The following is an 11,660-nucleotide window of genomic DNA, read 5'->3' on the forward strand; positions in this document are numbered from 1 at the left end:
GTCAACCTGGACCAATGGCATTACAGTACTTCCAGAGGCGGAAGCAGCCGGCTGGTTACTACAAAATCATGCACAAAATGCAAGCTAAGTATAAGTAATTCTTGCAATAATAGTGTGCATCTGTATTATATTCATCTGTGCATATAGTATTAAATATGGTCTTTTTGCACCAAAAGGTTTTAGAGTAACACATTGTTGATTCTTTGTTACAGAGTTGGCTATATTAATAATGAAATAAGGTCAAAAGAGTTAAACCTGGAGTTCAGTGTCTTTTTTATATAAAATATAGCCCATTGTCTTCATTCCACAAATAATAATATTCTATACAGCCTTCTTAGTACCACTGTCAGCCAGACCACACTGTCATCTTTACAAAACTCCTGCTTTTGAAGCGAAAGGAGTGGCTGGCTGACCAGGCTACCTTCTAAGTGCTATAACACACATACATGTAAACTACAGAAGATGAAGGGAGACTATTCATGTTAAAAATAAAAGGTACAGGCTCAGCAGGCGTAAAGATTTTAACAATAGATTAAGAGGACACACGCATAACACAATTCCATGACAATTCTATTACATAATTAGGTGGACCAAAACACCAACATAAGGTGAAAACACACTAAAGAAAACCCACCGAAAATTATGACACTGTACACCTTTAAATCAGTTGAGCAAATTAGGGCACAAAAAGGACATTATTTCCTGTCACATTTAAAAGGTTTAGGAAGTTTGGCCAACTGGAGTAATTATAATTCAATAAACTCTGAAATCAGAGTTTAATTTGTGACAACACTTTTCAAGCCAGGCTGAACCATTTTACCAAAGTCCATAATTTTTCTATGATTAAACTATAAAATAGTGTGTAAATATTGGGCTAGCATGAAAACAATATCCGTAAGTGCTTCTCTAATTCTTAACAGCCCATGTCCTCTGTTTGATCGTTCCCCTCTTCTCTTTTCTCCTGCTCCTCTGTCGGCTGCTCAGTTTGCATGTCCAGTTCTTGATCCCCTGCCTCTTGTTGAACCACCACAGCTTCTGCCTGTGCACCCTCCTCTTGGTCTGAGGTCCTAAATATCAGCTCCCCTTCCTGGATGACCTGCTCAGATGTGGGTTGCCAAGTTGAAACATCATCCCCCTCAGTAGTAGTAGTTGTGGTGTACTGGTAGTAGTCTGAATCTGCTTGGAACATGACCAGAGCCTGGGCTGTGTGGATGCGGACATGCTGCGCTAAAGAACTAGCATCCAGGAATTTGTCGCCACACGAATCACAGGCATAGAGGATCTGCGTATTGGGATCTAAAGACAAGAAAAAAAATCATTGCAGTTTTACTATGCTCTTGAAAAAACATATGCGGCATTTGCAGCATGGCTTACCTGCTTCTTGAACTTTCTCTACTGCTTTAGTGATTTCAGCCTTCAGAGCTTCCGTCTCATCTACAGAAACTGAGGTAGTTACTGGAACAACTGTTGACAAACAAAATATAATAAAAATATGACACATTATAGAATATAATAAATGTGGCAATCAACCAATCTTATGAAACACTCAAAGAAACTTGCATTGCATTCTTCAGGTAAACATGGCTGCTAACCTGAGAGAATGATTCACAACTGTTCTAACCAGTTAAAAGATACAAGTAGTGTAGTGTAAACTGACTTGTGAGTTGTGCTCCAGAGGAAGAAGCCAGAGCTTCTGTGGCCAGTGTGACGATGTCCTCAGTGGTGACTGTGACGATGTTGATCTCACTGTCTGAGGTGGACAGTTCTCTGTCCTCAGCTCCCACTGCACTGTTCTCTGTCAGCACCAGCCTCTTCATACCAGCTTTACCATGATGGACCGTCTTCACATGTGAACGTAGGTTGTCCACACGGTTGAACCCTCTGCCACACTTGTCACACAAAAATGGCTTCTCACCTGTGAAAAGCAGTAAACAAATGTTCTATGGCAGTGGTTCTCAAACCTTTCACGGCATCCAGTACTACCTAAGCATCAACTTGGCCACCACGGTCTTGAGCAGGTCAAATTCATAGACTAGGCTACGACTAAACTGGGTTTAAAATAAGACTAAACAATTAATAAAGTAGTTGTAAACAAGGACTAAAGCAAAAGCATGATAAAAAATGGCTCTATATTAAACAAACACGCTGCAGAGGAGCTTGAATACCATCAGTGGTAAGCGCACCACAATTTGAAAAACTTGACTATTGTTATTAACTGCATATTTTATGTATTCTAACAGATAATAAATAATATGCTCGCATGACGACATTTTAGCATTACAGCATTTTTCCTAATGTTATTTCACTTGAACTGTAATAATGGGATTTAAAGCAGTGAAGTACATCAGGAGTTTACAATCTGGCGCTCTTACCCGTGTGAACAATAATGTGCTTAGACAGGTCTCCCACGTTCACAAATGCCTTGGCGCACAGGTGACACTTGTGCGGGCGGACGTTGTCATGATGTTTGATGTGATTGGCGAGCTGACTGGACTGTACAAACCTAAAACACATTTATTGTTAACCCACATATCATCATGTTTTCTTTCATTGATTTATATTCCTCTGACCTTTTTCCACAGCGGTCACACACATAAGGCTTCTCTCCAGTATGCTGGCGGGTGTGTGCAATGAGAGAACTAGCCTGTGTGAAAGCCTTTCCACAGATTTTGCAGATACAAGGCTTTTCACCTGCAAAAAAGACAAAGAAATACAACAGATGAATCACGTTAAAACTTGTCCAATCAAATATGTCTGCCATGCTGGCCCGTGTACCTGTATGGATGCGCTCGTGGCGCAGTAGAGCACCTGCATCACTGAAGGCTCTCTGACAGTGAGAGCATTCATAAGGCTTTTCTCCACTGTGGACACGCAGGTGTCTCTTCAGGTTCCCTACAACACAACAGCACCAACATCTGTGTTGACCAAAGCCACCTCGCAATTATTCCAATATCTCAGAGACAACAACGTTTTCCAATAAACCTGAATAATCACGTCAGTGTTGAATGTTACTATATTTAGCACATAGTATCTCCCAAGATGTATGAAACATCTATCCTGAAAAACAACACATGATAGTGGATTTGACGTGTTGACGACTTACCAGATGTGGTGAACTGTTTGCCACATTCTTTACACTTGAGGGGTCCATCTGTGATATGAATCTTCAGGTGAGCTTTCAGATTTCCCAACTAAACACAAGATTACAGAATGTAAATACCACAAATACACTCGCCAGTTTTGAGTGTGTGTGACCATTGAAAAGTTCAATGTGATAATAACATAATCAGCAACAACACTGAGCCATCAAATCACAGAGCAGTTAAATGATACGGGGTAAATATAAGGTGTAAGTTGTTACCTGATGGAAGCGTTTTTCGCAGTGCGGACACTTGTGATCTTTCTCTGTATCATGCGTTTCCAGGTGTCTCATCTTGGCAGTGGGGTCGGAGAAGGCCCTGTCACAGTATTCACACTGGTGCGGCTTCTCTCCACTGTGGACCAGCTGGTGGCGCTTCAGGTTACCCGAAGTAGTGAACACTTTGCCACACACATCGCAGTGGTAGCGGGCCTCTCCTGTGTGCCGTTTACGGTGCATGTTGAGCATACTGATCTGACGATAGCTTCTCCCACATGTGGAGCAGCAGTATGGCTTCAAGGGGCTGATGGAACAATGCAGGCAATTAAAAAAGATGGAAAAGTTGAATGTTGGAATTATAGAAAGGACACACACAAAACTATGAGTCTAAAACATAAAACATGAAATATTTACGCTTCTATGTAATATAATCTTTTCAACCAGTTTATAAAAGTGCGGCGCAACAGCAGCGACATCCAAATCGACCTGAAACCTTGATTTGGGTCATAGATAGATATAAGATATTCCACCTCTGTTGTAATGTTGTACCTGTGTGTTCGCTCATGTGCTCGACAGGCTGCAGGGTCTGAAAAAGCCTTATTACAGTTTCTGCAAGTGTACGGCTTCTCTCCCGTGTGGATACGAATATGTCTCTTGTAGTTTCCGGTGTGTGTAAACTTCTTTCCACAGTCCTGGAGGGAGAAAGAAGTCCAAGCATAAGTACTGATATACGGATGGAATAATGATGTACACAGAGGCAGCAGACTCACCTCACACCTGTGCGTCACTGAGCTGTACTGTTTGGACTCAGACCTGCCGTTCAAAGGCATGTGCTGGTTTGATTTACTGTCTGCATCACTCTCTTCCTCATCGTCCTGCCCACTCGCCTCACTGTCCTCGGTCTCCTCCATGTCCTCCTCTGCAGCCTCTTCACTGTTTTCATCAGCCTTGGCTTCTTCGCACTCAGGCTTTTTCAGATCACCTTCTTTGGGCTCGTTTTCTTCCTCTGAGCCATTGTCTGTCACAGAAAGGATCAAATAAGCTAAGAGGAAAGGATAACTACTAAAATGAAATCAGTTTGCAGGCTGACATGTTATTAGTACATGTGTACAGCAGGGCCATCCTGGATGTCCTTGTCAAGATTTAATAGAAGTAAATCTGATTGTACTTGATATGAAATGAACAAATAAGTTTGGAGTGCCATTTCGTGTTGCCTTAGATGACCCTTTCTCACCAGGTGGATAAGTCCTTTGAGGCGGTTTTCTGACCCTCCTCCCTCTTGAGGTTGTGTAGGAAGGGCGTCCAGATGACTTGACTGTTGATTCTGAAAGGGTAAAAAAAAACAATCCAAAATTACAAAAAACTGAAAATTATTCTCAATAGTAAATTCTTCACCAAACTTCAACTAACTGGGTGTGTAGTCAGCATCAGATGGGTCATCTTTGAAGCCCTGTGTCACATTCTTTTTTAAAGTGGCTTTCTTTGGAACCGTCAGAGGAGTTTTAGAGGTCCTTATTTTACCGGTGGACAGGGGTTTTGGCTGAGAGTCCGTCTTTTGTGAGTCAGAGGGCATGTCTTCTTGAGTGGAAATAGCAGCAGCATCACTGTCATCTCCTTCTGGGGCCGTTTGAGGCTGGCGTTCTTCCACCTGTGCTGCAACCTCTGCCAGGTCACTCTCCATAGGCACAGTTGGATATTCTTTAGATTTATCCTCTGAGTTAAACAGACACACAGAAATAGATGTAATACTGTATTATCAATAGTGGCTTAAAATATTAAGAAAACGGTCTAATTAACTCACCAGGTAGGTCTACAGTTACGATTGTGGGACCGGGGCTGGCCATGGTTTGATAAGCTGAGCAGGCATTCACAATCTCTGGCATTTTCAAAAAATTTGCCACGGACATCACGTCAGCTACATTGTCAATGCTTAAGTTCAATTTAGATGTGTACATGAAGTCCAACACAAGGCCCAAACCTAAGTGAAGAGATCCTTTTAGTCATTTTACTCATTTTACAATAAAATTTTACAAAAACGTAACACAAAATGTTGGTAACTACAGCTGAACTCTGTTCTGTAGTTGAGGTCAATGAAGATGTGCCTTCCTCACCTGCTGCATTACTAATATCCAAATGCACCACATCTTTCTGTTCCACGAAGAGTGTTTGGAAGTAGAGGCTGCAGGCAGCGAGGATAGCTTTGTGAGCTTTAAAGTCAACCCCGTCCACAACAAAAGTGCAGTCACACAGCACGCCCTGTTTCCTCTGATGGTTCAGCTGCTCCAGCACCTTCCCACAGTGCCATGGGAACTCCATTGTCCTTAAATATGATGAAAGGCTGAAAATATATTTAAAAAAAAGGCATATCAGAAATTAAAATTCAAGAGTGGAAAAGTGCTGCACAAACTACTTCTGTGACAGTCAAATGTGTGCAGGTAATAGGTTACAGGACTTCCACACATACTGAAGTTGCACTTCACAACACAGTTACAACACAGAGTAGAGCTGATCATCTCATCATGACCGGAAAAACCCTCGCTCCTGCAGGTGCCAACTGTCATTGTGTCCTTGGGCAAGACATGTCCCCCACCTTGCCTGTGTGAATGTAGTGTGTCCAAATAGTTACACACATTATAACCACCAAATGATGAGTGAATTAATAATGACTGCAGGAGAGCGCTTTGAGAAGCTTGTCAAGCTTGTAAAGTGCAATACAAGTGTCAAACATTTATTATTGTTTATAATAGGTGCAGTTAAATTATAGGTGCTATAAATGATCAATAGCTTCTATATCATCAATACCACTCTATCATGTTGTCAGTATCATAATTTTACAGCAAAAAGAGCGGGCTTTATTATGTATTGACTGTTAAGCCACCTTTCTTACACCCTCGATGTAAACAATGCGTGTGGTGAGGTAAGAGCTGTGTTGCTAGCATTAGCATTATACAGTGCTTTGCTTTTGGAAATGCAAGTAAATGTAGTTGGCACATCTATCTTCATGTTTTAAAGTTTGTTTTGACTGGACCCCCAACATCGATTACAATTCCTCCATCCTTGCAGTTTGGTTATCAGGGATTAATTTAGAGCCCTGGCTTAAGTGCGAGGCGAAGATGGCGAAAGCTCGTTCTCTGTTGTGTCGTTAATGCAGGTTTAAGGAGTAGCCATTTTGTTAGAAGCAAACATACCTTTTTTGTAGATGCGTTTTTACCAAAAGTTTAAACTGTTATGCTGACATTTTCGTAGAAAGTTTGATGTTGCAGCCACAACTCAATCGAGTTTTTCGGTGATCGATCCTGCTGCGCTCGCTCAGCTCAGCGCCATCTTGCTCTCTCTGATCGATTGATACGGACCAGGCGGATGTGTCCGCTGGGCATGCGTCAGGAAACACGGGAGCGCGAGAGCAGGCTGTGCCATACATTATTGTTTATGAATACTTGAAATAGAGGTGACATGTATTTACAACGTCTATTGTAGCGAGATGAAGCTTGAAGTATCAAGTTTAGTTGAATTAATCCATGGACTTCACTAGCTCCATACTGCCATCTTCTGTCAAAAAGAACATACGACAGGTAATACTGTAAACATTTGCCAATTAGCCACAGGGGGGCACTACATATCAGGGTTTGATCGCTGCGGGCCATCATGTGCAGAGGAGATGGTGGCTAATAAAAGTGTGTGTACTCAAATAAACACACAGGCCTATATCCACAAAAGATCTGTAATAAAAAAAATAAAAAAAATCCCCCTTTGGATTTCTCTAGTTATATTAGTGGTGTCTGTGAATATGTGACTCAATGGATAATAGTATGTCTAAAGATTATCATAAAAATAAATAAGAATAAAACAAAATTGAATACAGTGAGCATTATTATATTATATATGAATAATGGCTACTCAGCTAAGCAACAACTGTTGCAATTTTTTTCCATCCAGGAAAAACTGTGGAGTTGAGTTACGTCACTGCAAAAGTAAAAAGTTAATGTCTAGTGAACAACAGTGGGTAGAATAACCAAACAATTTTACTGACGCAAGAGTAATGTAACTTTAGAATACATTTACTCAAGTAAAAGTAAAAACAATTGCTAAAAACTCGCCTCGAGTACTGAGGTTAGTGTTAAAATGTTACAACCAGAATGCACCGTACCGTAAAAGAAATGTTTTGTATGAAAGGGAAGAACGTTTACTGTTTTTAATATGCTTCTATACATACATTCACAGGGCTATGTTTACATGGTTAAAATCAGATAACTGGAGAAATCAGATAATCCAATAATCAGATCTGATGCGTTTACATTTTATTCAGAAATCTGAGAATCCAAAACTACAAGCGTGAACCAGTGCATATTTGGATTTTTTAAATCCAAATATTTACACATTTTCATGAGTAAATGTAACTGAGTACTACTACCTGCCTCTGCTGGTGAATTATAAAAGGTAATGGAACTGTATTGCATTTTATTAACAAAGAAAAGTGTTTCAAACAAAGGATCCAAAAATACTTGCATAGAAGCATCAAGTTCGTTGTTTTCTTGATGTAGACTAGACAAAACAAAACAAAAAAATTGAGCTACATAGTTATTACTATTCCTTGCTATGAAGTTTGTAGTAAAATAATTCAGAATGATAACAGTGTTAAGTAAGGATATAACAGCACTCAGAGTCAAGCATTTACATGTGTGATGACTCACTTTCAATGTCTAACATAATTATACAATAAATAATGAACTACAATGTCCTGTACACATCTGAGCTCTCAACGGGTGAACATGAAGCCTGAGGGGGAGGTGGGGTCTAGTGCAGGCTCAATAATGTACTATCCATTATGGAAACAAACAAACAAATATGACAGATAGACAAATGCTATGCACATAAATGGTCGTTGTGGTGGTGGGTCATGAAGTCCGTTTTCATATCTTGATTTCGGTGCGATAGGTCTGTGCGTGCTCATGTTTGGCTGCTTGTCTGCGGGCCCTCACTGTGAGTGTCCCCTCGGCCCCCAGTGATGATGTCACTGATGTAGGGTCTACATCTTCAGGGAGCTGGCACTTGTGGGTGAATGTATTCATGACTGAGCCGTCCTGGGCCAACTGTCACAGAGGAGAAACATGTTAGTTTATATCAGAGTCCTGCAGGGAAACAGACGGGTCTTGCAGTCCTGTACCTTCTCAGCGCGCACCTCGATCTGGTTGTTGGACGTGGTGACAATGATGTCCTCTGGAGAGAAGTCCTGCACGTCCACAGTGAACTGGTATGAGTCGCCCAGGGTCTTGATGTTTCCAGCACCACCTTCAGATGAGAAAAAGAGAAGAGTTGTTCACGTTATATGATAATAGAGGTGGGATACAATTGCTGTTCCTAAAATAGGATGCGACATGTTGACTGTTGTGAACACTACTATTGCCACAAGACACACCATAAAGTGTGTCTATGCCAAATAGCTGCACAATATCAAAAATGCAATATTTGATAACTGCCTTCAATAATGTGACAACAATATTATTGCAATATATTAGATATATTTCAATACAGTATGTGGGACACTGTATGTTCCATTTATCTTGAACAAAAATTGTACACAACAAACTTGTACACAACACGTATTGCAGTTAGTAGTATAGACCCCAGTGACTGTAGCCTCATGTGATTTGGTTATATCAACTAATATTGCGAATAGAATCTGGTTACACAAAGACATTTATGTTAGAGCCCTGAGTGGATAAATGTGTTAATAATGTACATTTAGAAGTAATTCAGAAGAAGGGATTTTTTTGGGGACACCATCATGACAGCAGGTGTGAGCTAATGTAGAAAATCAGACTGACAGATTGTTCATCCAATCCTCCTCAGGTATTCATCTAAAGTTTCTGCCCTATAGAGGCTCTCCAAAATGCAATATGGTATGATACTTAGGACTACGAGTTTAAGCCCTGGGATTGAACCTCTGATTTTCTGATCGAGGAAGCTATGCTAGCGTAAACTACAGCATGCACATCATATCATATCATAATGATACACTTTAAAACATGCAGCTAAATGTATGACTGACCTTATAGTTTAAGAACAGAACCTGTGTTAATATGGCTAAAAATAGCTTTGTAATGTGACTCCATGAAATGGGTGTCCAGTGTTAACATTTCTGATGGTGTTTATGAGAACAATTTCCATCTGACGTATTGAAAAAATAACTATAATAACAGAAGCCACTGCAGAGCGTACAGTCATGTCTAATATGTGACATCATGCAAACACTAAGTGCATGTGGCTCTGTGTGTGTCCAGTCACTTGGCAACACTCATCACTCGTCATTCCTCATGTGTTTGTCATCTCATTACGAATGTGAGCTCCGAGCTGGCAACCTGGCCCTTGGCTGAGCAGCACTTGTGCATATGGTCCTCTTATCTATATATCTGCTCTCCAACCCTCTCCCTAGACTTTTAAGGTTCAAGTTCATTCACATGTCAAACATGTTCAGTGCAACAGTAAAAAAATCACTCCAGGAATCAGGATAGAGGAACTCAGGGCCTGTTTCTTATTGTCACCGGCACAAAATCACATGGCGGGCGACCGTGGCAGTAAAACAAAAGATGTTTGTTTTATTGCAGGCTTCTTATGCCTTGTCATCTTACAGTTCCACTTTTTCAGTCTAAAGTGTTGCATCTCTTATGGTATGTCATTGTTTACGGTGGCACAGTAGAGTCAGGGGTGGTCAAGGAGAAAAGGTGAAAGGGGTATGGTTGATAGTGTTAGGTCTAATGACGCAGGAGTAAGAACTAGAGTCCACTGAGTGGCATTTAAAGAACAACCCAATGTGACCTTCAAGCACTGGCCATGACACTGAACCTACCCCTCTGACCTCCCCATACAGCTCAGTGACACAAGTCATGAAGACCCATAGGACTGACTTCTAAAGAAGAAGAATTTTATTTATACAGCGCCTTTCACAGACACTGATAGTCACAATGCGCTTTACATGAGACAATTTGTACTTTCACCCCACACTCGGTGGTGTCCAGAATAAAATGTATTCACTTGTCAGCAATAACTGAGATGGTGCTTTGAATATGTGGTCTGTATCCTCGAATAAATTAGATGCTGATTAATTGTCAAAGACAGTCCATGCTATTCTCCAAACTGTATTATCTTAATATATTGGTCCAACAAAAATCTGAATATCTGTGTTCTTTATTCTAGTTTAAGTCATTAGCCATCACTTAACGTTTCCGAACCAAACCCATACTTAATATTGCTTTTAATTGTCCTGATACTGTTCCTCATGTATCCTGTTCTGTAGGCTCTGTCCTGGAACTCACCAGAGAAACCCATGGTGTCGCTGACCGGCCTCATAAAGGAGCCAAAGTCCTCTGCAAACAGCCCCCGGTTCTTGTCCATGTCCGGGCCCCCACAAGAAGAGGATGTGCAGGTCTGGTGGAAACTGCGCTCCGATCGGTAAACTCCTGGATTATCCACGCTCATGGAGGAGAGAGAGGTAGAGAGAGACTTCTACTGACAGCTAGCTGCTCCACTCACTGTCAAACAATAGCAGGGATATTTATAGCTTGTTTTGGATGGAGCTGTGGTGGTGTCTAAGGATGCTGGACTGGTTGTGTTCTTTCCTAATCCATGGAAACAGGTCTTTATATATGGGGGGTTTAGAGGTGCTCACGTGAGCTCACTGGAAAAGGCTAACAGGGAGTTAAATTTATGTTTGGCTGGATTGTGTTGAGGGGGGGGGGTGAGGAGCAGGTCTCTGTAGAGAGATAGGAGTTGTGAGGGAGGGGGCAGCAGTTGTTCTCATACACGCACGCACGCACGCACGCACACACACACGCACACACACACACACACACACACACACACACACACACACACACACACACAGACCTCAAAATAAACTCCTCTTCTGTTTTAATCCCTGCTGCCATGCACCCTATCTGCACTTCACAACTCCCCTCGTTTGTTCCTCCCAAGGCTCTGTATTTTATTTTTCTTTGGGGACAGCATTAGGGTGTTTTCTTTGCCACCAGTAATACGAGTATTAAAACAAATGACAATGATAGTGGAAGTAACACTTCCAAGGTTTATGTAGGCTCTCAATCTCAATCTCAGATCAATCAATCTCAGACTTTTTCATAATAGTCGAGATTTTCAAGTGGAGTTGCTTGAATTGACTTGAATTTTCTTCTCAGAGGCTCTTTCAATTAAACTGCTCAGATGTGGTAGCCAAGCTGGTTTACATGCTCTGGACCGCCATAGCCCCACCTGGAGCTTTTGTTTGTCTGAAGTCAGGTTCAATACTTAA

At 41.2% G+C, this 11,660-nt stretch overlaps 2 protein-coding genes across 3 annotated transcripts; both read right to left on the bottom strand.

Annotated features, from left to right (window-relative positions):
* Positions 1 to 259: 259 nt before the first annotated feature.
* zbtb17 (zinc finger and BTB domain containing 17) lies at positions 260 to 6,713 on the bottom strand. The gene is made up of 15 exons (XM_079557575.1): positions 6,547 to 6,713; positions 5,470 to 5,696; positions 5,160 to 5,336; positions 4,769 to 5,071; positions 4,593 to 4,682; positions 4,129 to 4,376; positions 3,908 to 4,050; positions 3,362 to 3,662; positions 3,104 to 3,191; positions 2,776 to 2,892; positions 2,571 to 2,691; positions 2,373 to 2,503; positions 1,658 to 1,915; positions 1,375 to 1,464; positions 260 to 1,296 (listed from the first exon to the last, which is right to left on the bottom strand). The coding sequence occupies exons 2-15, from the start codon at positions 5,672 to 5,674 to the stop codon at positions 914 to 916; spliced, it is 2,655 nt and encodes an 884-aa protein (XP_079413701.1). The 5' UTR covers positions 5,675 to 5,696; positions 6,547 to 6,713; the 3' UTR covers positions 260 to 913.
* Positions 6,714 to 7,947: 1,234 nt separating this feature from the next.
* On the bottom strand, positions 7,948 to 10,971 carry hspb7 (heat shock protein family, member 7 (cardiovascular)). Of its 2 annotated transcripts, none has more exons than XM_079557666.1 (3): positions 10,672 to 10,971; positions 8,538 to 8,647; positions 7,948 to 8,448 (listed from the first exon to the last, which is right to left on the bottom strand). In XM_079557666.1, the coding sequence occupies exons 1-3, from the start codon at positions 10,832 to 10,834 to the stop codon at positions 8,269 to 8,271; spliced, it is 453 nt and encodes a 150-aa protein (XP_079413792.1). In that variant the 5' UTR covers positions 10,835 to 10,971; the 3' UTR covers positions 7,948 to 8,268. The 2 variants fall into 2 exon arrangements, with proteins under 2 accessions (XP_079413792.1, XP_079413791.1); XM_079557665.1 differs by having other exon boundaries at positions 7,952 to 8,448; positions 8,523 to 8,647.
* Between the last annotated feature and the right edge of the window lie 689 nt (positions 10,972 to 11,660).

The sequence above is a fragment of the Gobius niger genome (genome assembly GCF_951799975.1).
Source record: "Gobius niger genome assembly, chromosome: 6".
NCBI classification, from domain to species: Eukaryota; Metazoa; Chordata; class Actinopteri; order Gobiiformes; family Gobiidae; genus Gobius; species Gobius niger.